Genomic DNA, 13,305 nt, shown 5'->3' on the forward strand with positions numbered 1-13,305 from the left:
GTAAATCAAAGGTTATTGCACAGTGAACTACTAACAACAGCTGTGCACACAAAATAAAGAATGGCATAAGTCATAATATTTGCATATCGTATGTTTCTCAACAACCGTTCATTAAACTGCTCAGTTCAAAACAAAGAAACTCACAAATCACTCAGTGCTGTGTAAATTTCATAGGCTGAAATAGCTATAAACACCTGTAGAGAAAACTATGGATGCATTAAAAGAATAGGTTGGTTCTCTTCTGATGGCTGTGGCTTTTTAAATAAAAATAATCAAAACACACTCTTTCATGACTTTACACAGGTCAGAGTCGCATATTATGTCTGGAGATTGCCATTTCTTTATGTATTCAGTTATTCCATTTACTTTAATGTCATTGCCAGGTTAGAATAAACACATTATTTAAATGAGAACAACAATTTACAAATAATTTACTCACCCCCTTGTCATCCAAGATGTTCCTGTCTTTCTGTCTTCAGTCGTGAAGAAATTTTTTGAGGAAAAGCATTTCAGGATTTTTCTCCATTTAATGGACTTTATTGGTGCCCCAATTTTGAACTTCCAAAATGTACTTTAAATACAGCTTCAAAGGGCTCTAAATGATCCCAGCCGAGGAAGAAGGGTCTTACCTAGCGAAGCAATCTGTCATTTTTTTCGGGAAAATAAAAAATGGTATACTTTTTAAGCACAAAAGCTCATATAACACTAGCTCTGGGATGCATGTCCACGACGCTACATACTACTGAATCATGTCGAAAGGTCATGTGGAACATAGGCAGAACTACAGACCCAGTGTTTACAAAGCGAACGCGCAAAGACTAAGTGCAAGTAAGTCAAATGCTGTTTACAAACAAGAAGGTACAACGATGTCGGACGATTCTGAAGCTGTAGGAGAAAATAAGATGGAGTTTTTGGGCATACACTACCTTTTTGAGCCGGAGTACACAGACACGTTGTGACGCACATCCCAGAGCCTGTGCTGCACAAGCATTTGTGCTTAAAAAGTATACAAATTTTTATTTTTTGAACAAAAATGACAGATTGTTTTAGAGCCCTTTGAAGCTGCATTTAAACTGCATTTTGGAAGTTCAAAATCAGGGCACCAATGAAGTCTACTACATGGAGAAAAACTCTTCAAAAACCATAATTTCTTTACGACTGAAGACAGAAAGACATGAACATCTTGGATGACAAGGGGGTGAGTAAATTATTTGTAAATTGTTGTTCTGGAAGTGGAGTTCTCCTTTAAAGGCAGATTTCTTTATTGGTCGGCCTGCATGAAATCCGCTATTTATCTCCTTTTGCTCATTAAATACTATGGCTTTCACCTACAAGATTGCACATATTTTATATTTAAATACACAAGGTACAATAAATCTTTCAACAATTTCATGACGGAAAATATGAAAATAAACATGCAGATTCTGTGTGTAGGCCAAAGCATTGAGTCTACTAAATATTCAACCAGTGCTTTTGTAAAACTGCAGCTAGCTTGTTTCATTTTTAAGGGCACCTATTATGTTTTTTTTTTTTAATTTAATCACCTTTCCTTTAGTGTGTAATACAACCGTTTGAGCATGTAAACGTTCTGCAAAATTACAAAGCACAAAGTCCACGCCAAAGGAAATTAATCCCTCTAACAGAAAACACTTGCCTGAAATGCTTCGTTTGTTGTCCCGCCATTATTTCCATGACTTAGCTTCTATGTCACCATAATATACATTTGCATAATGCTGGCATACTGGCTTGCTTTGACCCACCCTCAAAGAACAATTAGTGAGGTAAGTGGATTTCACTACGCCATAGTTGGAGCAGAAAACTGTGAAGGGGCGTTACATTTCTGACATGCTGTTAAGCGCTTGACTGGTTTTTTGGAATGGCGGGCTTTAAAGAGATACAAAGTAAAAGAGAGAGAGTTTTAGGCAGAGAGTGAAAATAACCGTGTACAGAATGAGAGAAATAATGTTTTTTATAGCAAAATGTGTTCTAGCAGATCCTAAAAAGAAAATTAGGAATTTGAAAATGGTCAAAATATGGGCACTTTAAGCTTTGATTGTCTTCATAAAAATTCTGACCATGCTCATGTACTAAAATAATGCAAACCTTTTGTTAAAACTTAATTGTTATGTAGAAAAAGAAAGAAAGAACTGGGGAAACAAGAAGTTTTGTTGGATTTGGTACAGCAGAACTTCACATTTTCTGTCCCAGCTTGGCTTTCTGAGTGAGAGAACAAACAGAAAAACATCATGGTTGCAATTAGAGTTTACACTTTTAGAGTCTGTTATTTATTGCTTGTAATGTGAATCAAAGGATTTTTAATTAAATACTTACTATCCCTGATGCATGTTTAGGTTTTACGTTGTAGGTAGCCTTCTCTCGTGCTTGTCTGAAAGTCTCTTCTGCAGCTTTCAACCTAAAAAATATGTCAATGAAATTCCATTAATTGCAGTGACTGACACTATTGTCTTTTAGAGCTACTTTACAGCTTTATAGAAATGAAGGTGATTTGACTTGCATTGAAGACAGTCAGGCAAACAAAACAGCGAAGGAATAATAACCCTCACCGTTCCTGCAGTAGGCATTTATTCTCTCTCTTCCACAGCTCCTTAAAATCTGACGAAAACTCGTGCCACACTGTGAAGAATGTGTTCGGTGAAACCTCCTTCTCTCCCGCCTTAGGCTTGACTGAGAAAAACACGCTCAGCTCCAGAAAACTGGAAAGCATTCAAAGAAAAGCATGACACTATGAACAAAATATTACAAAATAAGATTAGAAAGTTTACACTGAGGAATTGTGAAATTGATCGGCTTACTTCAAGCATGTGAAATGTGAAATTTTAGCTTATAAAAATAATGCTCTTACATAAAGGACGACAAGTGTAATTTCTTTTCGCCCACAGCAATCTTTTGGTATGCTTAAGACTAGTACTTGGAAGAAACGGCAACATTCAGACAATGAACACAAAGACCTTTAAAATTAATTGACGTGTCATATTTGCTCTTTTTTTCCACTCCAAGAGCCAAGGTTTTGAAAACTGGCTCCTTTTAGTGGAGACAATCTACTAACTGTCAATCAATCTCAGCAAATTGCACTATTAGCACAACTAGTGAGAGAAAAATGGAGAGGAAGAGAGAAAGGTTGGATGCTAATGCACAAACACAAACACACACACACCCATAAGAGACATAACCAATATGACACAATAATAAGTGAACAAGAGACTTGGCACGGTTAACACAGTAAGACAACTTACATCCTCTGCGTGTCAGTGAGCTGTTTTTCCTGGAGCTCCAACTCCGCTTTGGCTGTGGGAATAAAAATAGGACGATATGAATGTGACACAGGCTTTTATGCTTTTGAAATATGTTTTTGTATTGCCTGTCACTGAACGACACGGGTTATCATAAAAAGGTTATCAGAGATTTGTTCCTGTTTTAAACAAACAGACTCCTATTTCAGTCAAAGAGCTGATTTGTGTAAGACTGTGCATGTACATGTCTGTATATGTTCATGACAAAAATAAACCCTTGAAAATCTGATTACACATAAGCCAGTTGTAATCTGCTGACAGAAAATATCAAGAAGCAAATCATCCTGAAATTATATTTGCAAATAGTCTCAGCATGAACATTTGATGAGGCATAGTTTGACTGCAGACAGAGAAGCAGGTCTCTGAAGTCATTACCGCTGTAATGTCAATGTCACTTCATTTACTCCCGCATGGAGAGTCTCCTGTGATCCACTAATAAATTGAATGACGAGCCCAGTGTTCAAACCACTCACCACTACAATTTTGTGCAACCAGAGAATCCCCAAAACACAGATCACTTCAGTTCACACCACAGGGGCCCAACTGGAGATCTACAACTCATTAAACAGACTTAAAATGTTGCTCGAAGAATTTGTGCTTCAAAAAAGCATTAAAGGGATAGTTCATCCAAAAATGAAAATTCTGTCATTAATTACTCACCCTCATGTTGTTCCATGTCACATGGACCATTTTAATGATGTCCTTACTACCTTTCTGGACCTTGAACTATGCAGGTTCAGAAAGCTTTTGGATTTCCTCAAAAATCTGTGTTCTGAAGATGAACGAAGGTCTTACAGGTTTGGAACGACATGAGGGTGAGTAATTAATGACAGAATTTTCATCTTTGGGTAAAATAAAACCTTTAAACTTTTGATAGCAGTGATTGCTAAGGCAATCCTAACTATTATTACTGTTTATACTTAGGGTTAATGGTTTTTTTGTTTGTTTTGTTTTTTGTTTTTTGGTATGGACATGAAAAATTAACTGAAATCTTGTTGGGAAAAGACATTAAATTGTTATGTGTATAAGTGATTGAACTCTCCCTCAAGCCATGCTAAGTGTATATGACTTCCTTCTCCCACAATCAGAGTTATATTAATAAATGCCCTGGCTCTTTCAAGCTTTATAATGGCAGTGAATGGCTGTTGAGATTTTGAAGCCCAAAAAAGTGCATCCATCCATCATAAAAAGTACTCCACACTGCTCCAAGGGGGTTAATAAAGGCCTTCTTAAAAGAATCAATGTGTTTCTGTAAGAAAAAATATTAGTATTTAAAACTTTAAACCTTCATCTCTAGCTTTCAAAAAACTGTCATACTCGTGTTCACAAAGAGAGTACCGTTACAGTGAGTGCAATGTACGGAGCAAAACAAAACACCGTTCATATTAAATGTACAAAATGTCAGAGAAATGTCAGAGAATTTCGATATAAGCCAAGAGTAGGCTGGTCCTCCTTATTTTTTTGAGAGATATATTCTCACTGGAGCTTACGCCACGCCTACATTATACGTCATTTGCTAGAACGCCACTCTCGTAAACGCACTTACCACAGTTACACTCAAAAATAATGGTTCTTTAAAAGATTTTTCACAGAAGAACCATTTTTTGTTCCACAAAGAACCATTCAGTCAAAGGTTCTTTAAAAATCTCTTTCTCACCTTTTTATAATCTGAAGAAGAACCTTTTGTGAACAGAAAGGTTCTTCAGACGTTAAAGATTCTTTATGGAACCATTTAGACAAAAATGGTTCTTCTATGGCATTGTGAAGCACCTTTATTTTTAAGAGTGTAGTGGAACCTAGAGATTACCGCTTATAAAGATTTAAGTATGGGTATTGTTCTTACAAAAACACACAGATTTGCTTTAGAAGGCCGTTATTAATCCCCCGGAGTTGTGTGGAGTACTTTTTATGATGGATGGACATAATTTTTTGGCCCATTCACAGCCAATATAAAGCTTCAAAGAGCCAGGACATTTTTTAATATAACTCTGACTGTATTTGTCTAAAAGAAGAAAGTCATATACGCCTAGGATGGCTTGAGGGTGAGTAAATCTCGAGGTAACTTTCACTTTTGGGTGAACTATCCCAAGCAAAACCCTGATAACCATTCAGAAATCTATAATCACTTGGTAATCAAAGCAACACCCTGACAACCACTCACACCACCCTAGCATTGTGATTTTTGCATGGACACACTTTTTCTTACAGAAAGATACCATAGTATTACCATGCTTTTTGGGGCATGGAACCATCAAATGCACACTGTATTACCACTTCACATCACAGTACTTTTTGTACTAAATTGGCTTACCTTATAGCTATTCTATATTTATTTTTTATATATTATACCTGTTACCGCAGTAAATGGATTATCACATTACTTCCCAGTGCCCAGGGCAGCAGAAATAGTACAGCATTAAAAAAAATGTACGAGTAGACAGTGTAGACCAAACAGCACAGAGACGGTGTCTATCTCTCACACACATACACACGCCTGTCTCACTCAGTTTTTCTTCCTCTCTTCTTTCTGTAGTTAATTTCATGCTCTGAAAAATAAACAGTAGTGGTTGAAGCGCTGGAGCCAGAGACTGTTACTCTCCTGGAGTTTCAAAATCATACAAATAACAAAAAAATAAGACCATTCCTTTTTTTTTCAATCCTCGTTCTGTCTGTTTCTCTAACTGGAGGCAGTGTGGAGGGTTGAAGGGGGTCTTTCCGTGGTCATGTCACCCATCTGAGAGCTCTGTGAAGGAGACCCAAGAGTCTCCAGATCAAAGGGGTAGAGATGAGGAGGGGGACGTTCAGCGAGAACCCCACCCTGCTGCCCCTGCCGCCAGAGCACATGTGGGTTTTGTTACGAGGACCAATTTGAATACAAAGAAAGAGAGACAGCATTCAGCAGTTGCTAAAGCCTGTAGAGAAGCAGAGAATGAAAAATAGAAAGACGTTCCAGCTCCTAGTTGAGCGATGGAAAAAGAGGTTACGCCATAGCAATTGAAGATGATTGGAGTGCGAAAGACGAAAAGAGGCCAATGAATTGTTGACGAGAATAAAGTGCCGACAGAAACAATCTTCAGTGCCACAGACTGATCAGGCAGGTTGACTCAGACACACTTAGAGGAAATAAACAAGAGAACAGAAACCATATCAAACAGAGATGGATCGAAGCAGAGATGGAGAATAGAGAAGGCAAATAAACAAGATGGAGAGCAACTACAATAAAACACAATCGCTGGATCGTTCAGCTCGCCTTCATCAGGGAAACACAATACTGAAAGGTTTGAATTAGCGATTAACGCGTCGGGGTTGAACGTGGATGAAATCAGTGAGAATAATGAAATTAAGGGCTCTCACTTTTCATGTCACTAGCTTTACACAAATAATGTTGGAGCGATCGGGTCTAGGTCAGGTCAGATGTATTTCCCAGAATTCTTGTTGGCTCCCAGAGGCTGTCACAGAGCCTGTCACATTTATTTCTCAGCACCTCATCTCTCCTCTCACACAGGGTCACTGTACATCCATCCCAGAATTATTCAGACTTTAATTGTTTCCCAAGGTGACGTCTGTAAAAGAACATTTGCATGGCTCCACTGTAATACCTATTTGGACAAGGGAGTGATGTCATTTATTTATATAGGCAATGACGCATACTAGGGCATAATATCTGCAATATATATTGTGATATTAAAAAAAGCACAGGCATTTTCATGACTTTTCAGATGACTTGAATAGCTACAGTTTTATGGGAAAGTTTGGGAACCCCTTTGCAGAATCTGTAAAAATGTTAATAATTTTTATAAAATAAGAGAAATCATACAAAATGCATGTTATTTTTTATTTAGTATTGTCCTGAGTAAGATATTTTACTTAAAAGATGTTTACATATAGTCCACAAGACCAAAACATAGCTGAAATTATTAAAATAGCCCACTTCAAAAGTTTGGGAACCCTTGGTTCTTAATACTGTGTGTGGTTACCTGGATGATCTGCGACTGTTTTTTTGTTTTGTGATGGTTGTTTATGAGTCCCTTGTTTGTTCTGAACAGTTAAACTGAGCACTGTTCTTCAGAAAAATCCTCTAGGTCCTGCAGAGTCTTCAGTTTTCCAGCATCTTTTGCATATTTGAACCATTTTGAGATCTATCTTTTCACACTGAGGACAAATGAGGGACTCAAACACAACTATTAAAAAGGTTCAAACATTCACTGATGCTCCAGAAGGAAACACAATGCATAAAGAGCATTAAGGGGGTTAAAATTTTTGAACAGGATAAAGATGTCCAAATTTTTCTTATTCTGTTGAAATATCCTTCTTTTCCATTTAGTACTGCCCTTCAGAAGCAACAAAATATACTTGAATGTTTCCCAGAAGACTAATTAAGCAGAATTTACCTAGATCTTCAAATTCAAAAAGTTTTCGCCCCCAACGGCTCTTAATGCATCGTGTTTCCTTCTGGAGCATCAGTGAATGTTTGAAGCTTTTTTAATAGTTGTGTTTGGGTCCCTCAGTTGTCCTCAGTGTAAAAGATGGATCTCAAAACCATACAGTCACTGCTGGAAAGGGTTCAAATATACAAAAGATGCTGGAAAACTGAAGAATCTGTTGGATTTTTAAATAATTGAGAATACATAGGGGAAAGTTACATGAGAGGAGGCAATGCCGCCATCACGATATGACTGGATATGACTGGTTGTGTTTAGCTGTGACTGGTTCATGCAATAAATCCCGCCTCTCATGTTCATGCCTGTTTTGCATTCGCGAATCAATCTGAATGAACAATATAATGCTGTTAATGGGAAAACTAATAAAAATACCACTATATTTCGTCAAAATAAAATTTCAAATGACATGAAAACATGATCTGTGGGAGTTTTTAGTGAGTAATCAGCTTGGTGAATTTTAAAGTAAATCTCAGTGTCTGTGATTTAAAAAATTCAAGTTAAAAGTTAACTTTTAAAAAGAACAAGTTCACAAAAATAAATGTGTGTAAATGTAAAATGCTTAATGGCTTTAATAAATAGAATATTTATTACATGTAAAATGTAAAAATATAAAATAGAATTGTTTTTATGATAGTTCTGATAGTGTAAGTAATGTTTATTTAACAACAACAACTGACAGGGACATAAGTTTACATTTGATTAAAAAAAAAAAACTCTGAGGACTTTGTCTCCTCATTTTAGAACACCACCCCGCACACCACTGATATGCGGGTTACCGGTTTCATTTACTGCACACATTTGCAGCTTTCAGCATCTCAGAACATGATCGATTCACAGATGCCAAAAAACTGTATCGTGAACCGCCTTTGGAATGCACTCCCAAAAACAATGTTTTTCAAAATAAATGCTGCTCTGGAATTCACTCCAATAATACATTTCTTAGGGCTAATATTACTTTGGTTTCTTGTTTAAATCCATGAAATGCAAAAGGAAAATTCCTTCCGAAGTGGCAATAAAATCTAAGACTAACATAACGTCCCCATGTAAAACAATAACCATCCAAACAGGGCGGCTTAAGTTTGCAGTGTTTTTACCTCTGGTGAGAAATTCTTCCATTTTGTTCTTAAAGGGCTGCAGGTGCTCCTCAGACGAGACATTACACACCTTTTCTGTTTCTGCTGAACAGGCTGTAAAATAGAAAACAGAACAGTGAAACTGTGAAAGCATCTTATATTGGCCTACAAAAGTACTAGGCACATAAATAAAGCTGGATTTTAGAAATGTACTGATGACCTCAAGTCTTGTTTAAAAACAAAACTGTAAGATGCAGTCCAGTAATAGCATTTTAGCTAACAAAGACTTTTATTAGCATGTTACATTGATTCCTCCTGCTTCCTCTTCACTACAGAGAAAAATGTACTATTTGTGACCTGTGCTAACAGATGCTAATGAATCCCATTTCATGAACCTTTTCTTCGCTTCTGTTCGCTGTACACCTGGAGTCTTCCAACAGGCCGACAGGCTTCACCGTGTCACACTCCATCACTACAGTCGGTGATGGATCACAGCCTCGCATGGCAATCAGCGCAATGCAAACATGCACACATGCTAATGTCCCTGCCAGCTGGATCAAGGGATCTGTGAAAGCGAGGACCTGCCGTGTCGCCCACATAACTCTGTGCCCGTTCCAGCTGTCAGTGTCGCACATCTGCTTTAGCGCTTAGCTTAGCTCGCTAATGTAGTGATGATCCATTTATTGTATGAACCTGGCGTAAGAGAGAAGCCATGCTTATTGGGCCACGGGGAGATTTTAGGGATGTGAACTGTTGAGGATTCAGAGAAACACAGAACATTGCCAGAGAAGAAATATTTGCTTGCGTTAAACAAACGTAGGCTTGATCTGTTCAGCAGGTGTACGCCAAAACGATTTAGCTAAGCATACAAGCTCTGGAAAAGTACATTTACAATTTTTCAACCACATGTATAGTGGGCCTAACTAATAAGCTTTTGAAAGATTAACAATGCAAATCGCCAGCTAGGGATTCGAGCGAAGGCACGCAAAAATATGGCTAACAGCAGGGGCGAAGCTAATAGGCTGTATAGCAATGCATCAAACGGACCATCCTTCAGTCGAACTTTCCATGCGCCAAATGCAAATCCATCTGATATGTTTGACTGCTTCGAGTGGAACTAAAAGGCTTGGACATTATTATTTGTGTGTGGTAGACAATCTCAGTGTGGATCAATGATTGATTGTAAATGTGTTTTTGATGTAGGGCAGCGTTCTAATTTGACCACATCAACATCCATGGGTGTTTTTTCAAGGATCTGAACAAGCCAAACATGCTGACAGTGGAATGTGAGTATTTCCACATCTGTGTGTGTGTGTGTGTGTTTTGTGTTGGCAATGAAAATGTTTGCAGGGATTTCAACTCTGCTTTGAGCATGTAATCGGATTCTTACACCTCATTCACACTCCGTCGTGCACTTAAGCTGGGTCGTACAACCTTTGACTTGCGGCACAAAGCTGAACCAATCTCACTAACCTCCTGAAGACCCTGATAAATTGCTTTACTGGTCAGGGAGCAAAGCAGAGGGTGCTTAACAGGCAGTTTAAGCCTTTTACCTGCTCTTTTCAAAAACACCAGAATATATGACATTTCCTTCTAACAGGGTATAAAAAGAGGATCTGTAATTTATTTATAAATTTATGGATTTTTTTTCACAAATGGTAAATGAAAAGATGTGTAAATCTTTGAGAAATGTGGACTGTCAAAAAAATATGAATGGATTTATACTGTAATATAAGGCTGGGTGGTATATCGCGTGTACAATATATCAATATTTTTTTTTATAAACAATACCGTTTATATGGACAAACCCAGCGACTGGGTTGTTATGACCCAGCGGTTAAATGTTTAACCCAGCCATCTAGGTAGTTTTATTTAACTCAACTATTGTTTAAAAATTACTATATGACTGGCTTAATATGAACCCAAAATAGGTTGTAAATTAAAAATCAGACACATAATTAATAGAGGCATCAGCAATAATCAAAAGATGAACATTTAATAAGCAATAAAAGAAAATGTAATTAATTAATGTTCATTTATTGAACATTTTAAAGGAGAAGTCCACTTCCAGAACAAAAATTTACAGATAATGTACTCTCCCCTTGTCATCCAAGATGTTCGTGTCTTTCTTTCTTCAGTCGTAAAGAAATTGTTTTTTGAGTTAAACATTTCAGCATTTTTCTCCATATAATGGACTGATATGGTGCCCCGAGTTTGAACTTCCAAAATGCCGTTTGAATGCGGCTTCAAACAATCCCAGCTGAGGAAGAAGAGTCTTATCTAGCGAAACGATCAGTTATTTTCATTATTAAAAAATACTATTTAAATACTTTTTAATCTCAAACGCTCATCTTGTCTTGCTCTCGTTGAACTCTGTGTATTTTGGTTCAAGACAGTTAGGGTATGTCGAAAAACTCCAATCATATTTTCTCCCTCAACTTCAAAAATCATTTTAAAATCATCCTACATCACTGCAGAAGTACCGACCCAGTCTTTGCAAAGTGAACATGCAAAGAAGATCAAACAAACAAGGTAAAACAGCGATATAGGATGATTTTGAAGTTGAGGAAGAACCAGGCATGAAAATGGGTCAGGGGTGAAAAAGGTGAGAAGGGTGCTCGAGGGGTGATGTGGCCTCTGATGAGGCCGGGAGGTGGGGGGACTCCTACAGAATAAATATTACGGCCTCATTAGGGGACATGCTGTAACTTAACTTATTTATTCTTCCATCATGATTGACAGCCAAGTTTTTTGTTTGTTTGGCAAAGAAATCAACCTAATAAGTGTTTTCTACCATTATCGAAAAACATACCATCAACCACAAATGCTATTTGCTATTGCAGACAGAGCATGCCAGAAAAAAACATGTTTGATAAAAGTTTCCCTTTGCCAATTTTACAGTAGCCAAATAAGTTGAATGGAATAATAAGCCAAGCACAGGTTCTGAAAAAATACTGTATTGACATTTGTCTAAAGACATATGAAATAGAGCTGCATCGTTCTGCCCCAACACACTCATAGTGCAAAAATAATGTTTGTATTAGTGTTAACAATACTTTAGCATTAAATGTAACTTACTCTCTTAAGGGTACGTTCACATGAAGCGTCTAAAAACGCGTGGAAAACGCGAAGCGCGTCGCTTCCTCCACCAATTTCAGAGCGCTTGGGCGCTCGCGCTTCTGTAGCGTCTGCTGTTACTAGGCAACCATGAAGGCGCTGTCAGTTACAAAAACATTCTGCTTTGGATTTTAAACTGCGCGGCTCCATTGAAAATAAATAGCTTGAACGGCGACTAAGCCTTTGGTGACACATACACACCACGAAATTAAATTGTGGATCTCTCCCCTGTCGTCTTCTCCCACGCGGATTGTCCCGCAGGAAGAAATGGCGCCCTGGATGTCGCGCACGGTCTACGAACGCGGGACGCTCAGCTTTCACGATTTGAAATGGCTCAAATCCATTTTATATTAAGTTTTAATCAATCAATAAATACCATCCAAGACCCCTCCCCCCACCCCCTCAAAAAGAATTTCTCATCGGATCTACACGATTCATGTGGGTCACCTGTTTTGGCTTCAAAACGGCGAATTTCGCCGAAAGGTGAGGGATTTTCATGCCTGAAGAACATGAGATGGGAGTTTTTCGACATACCCTAACTGTCATGAACCAGAAAAAAAAACGAGGCAGAGTAAGACAAGACGAGCATTTGACATTGCAAAGTATATAAATTTTATTATTTTTATGAAAATAGCCAACTGTTTCAATATTTCCCTCAAAAAACAATTTCTTTACGACTGAAGAAAGAAAGACATGAACATCTTGGATGACAAGGGGAGAGTACATTATCCGTCAATTTTTGTTCTGGAAGTGGACTTCTCCTTTAACAAACATTCATTTCCAACCTATTTTGGGTTCATTTTAAGCAAGAAATACATGTATATGTTACACAAACTCAAACTGTCAAACTAAGATTTGGCTGCATTTATTTAATTCAAGGCTACATTTATTTGATCAAAAGTACATTAAAACTGTAATACTGTAAAATATTACTACAATTTAAAATATCTGTTTTCTATTTTAATATATTTTAAAATGTAAGCTATTCTTGTGATGGAAAAGCTGAATTTTCAGCAGCAATTTTTTCAGTCTTCAGTATCACATGATCCTTCAGAAATCAGGTTGATTATCAATGCTGAAAACATTTTTTCATTTAAAATTATTTTATGAATAGAAAGCTCAGAAGAACGGCATTTATAGAACAGTATTTTTTTCTGTTTTTATTTTACTTTCGATCAATTTAATGCATCCTTACTCAAAAAAGTATTTTTGTGAACCAAAAAAAAACCCATTTGAATGGTAGTATATACAGTAAAAGCACAGTTCACCTGCAGAAACCTGAAGTTAAGTGCTTTAGGCCTGTAAAAACAGGTTAGACCCCTAGGAAAAGTGCTGAAATGACCCCTCTTTCTCATTTATTTA

The 13,305-nt window shown here is 37.3% G+C and overlaps 1 protein-coding gene across 1 annotated transcript in view; it reads right to left on the minus strand.

Moving 5' to 3' along the window:
- Positions 1-6: 6 nt before the first annotated feature.
- fmn2a (formin 2a) overlaps positions 7-13,305 on the minus strand; it is a 45,499-nt gene continuing 32,200 nt past the window's right edge. Inside the window, exons 13-17 of the mRNA XM_051134233.1 lie at positions 8,848-8,940; positions 3,255-3,306; positions 2,565-2,714; positions 2,332-2,413; positions 7-2,217 (exon numbers count right to left, since the gene is read on the minus strand). Coding sequence (XP_050990190.1) covers positions 2,191-2,217; positions 2,332-2,413; positions 2,565-2,714; positions 3,255-3,306; positions 8,848-8,940 — 404 coding nt within the window. The 3' untranslated portion in view covers positions 7-2,190. The remainder of the gene's footprint in view (positions 2,218-2,331; positions 2,414-2,564; positions 2,715-3,254; positions 3,307-8,847; positions 8,941-13,305) is intronic.

Source organism: Labeo rohita, chromosome 17 (assembly GCF_022985175.1).
Source record: "Labeo rohita strain BAU-BD-2019 chromosome 17, IGBB_LRoh.1.0, whole genome shotgun sequence".
Lineage (NCBI taxonomy): Eukaryota > Metazoa > Chordata > Actinopteri > Cypriniformes > Cyprinidae > Labeo > Labeo rohita.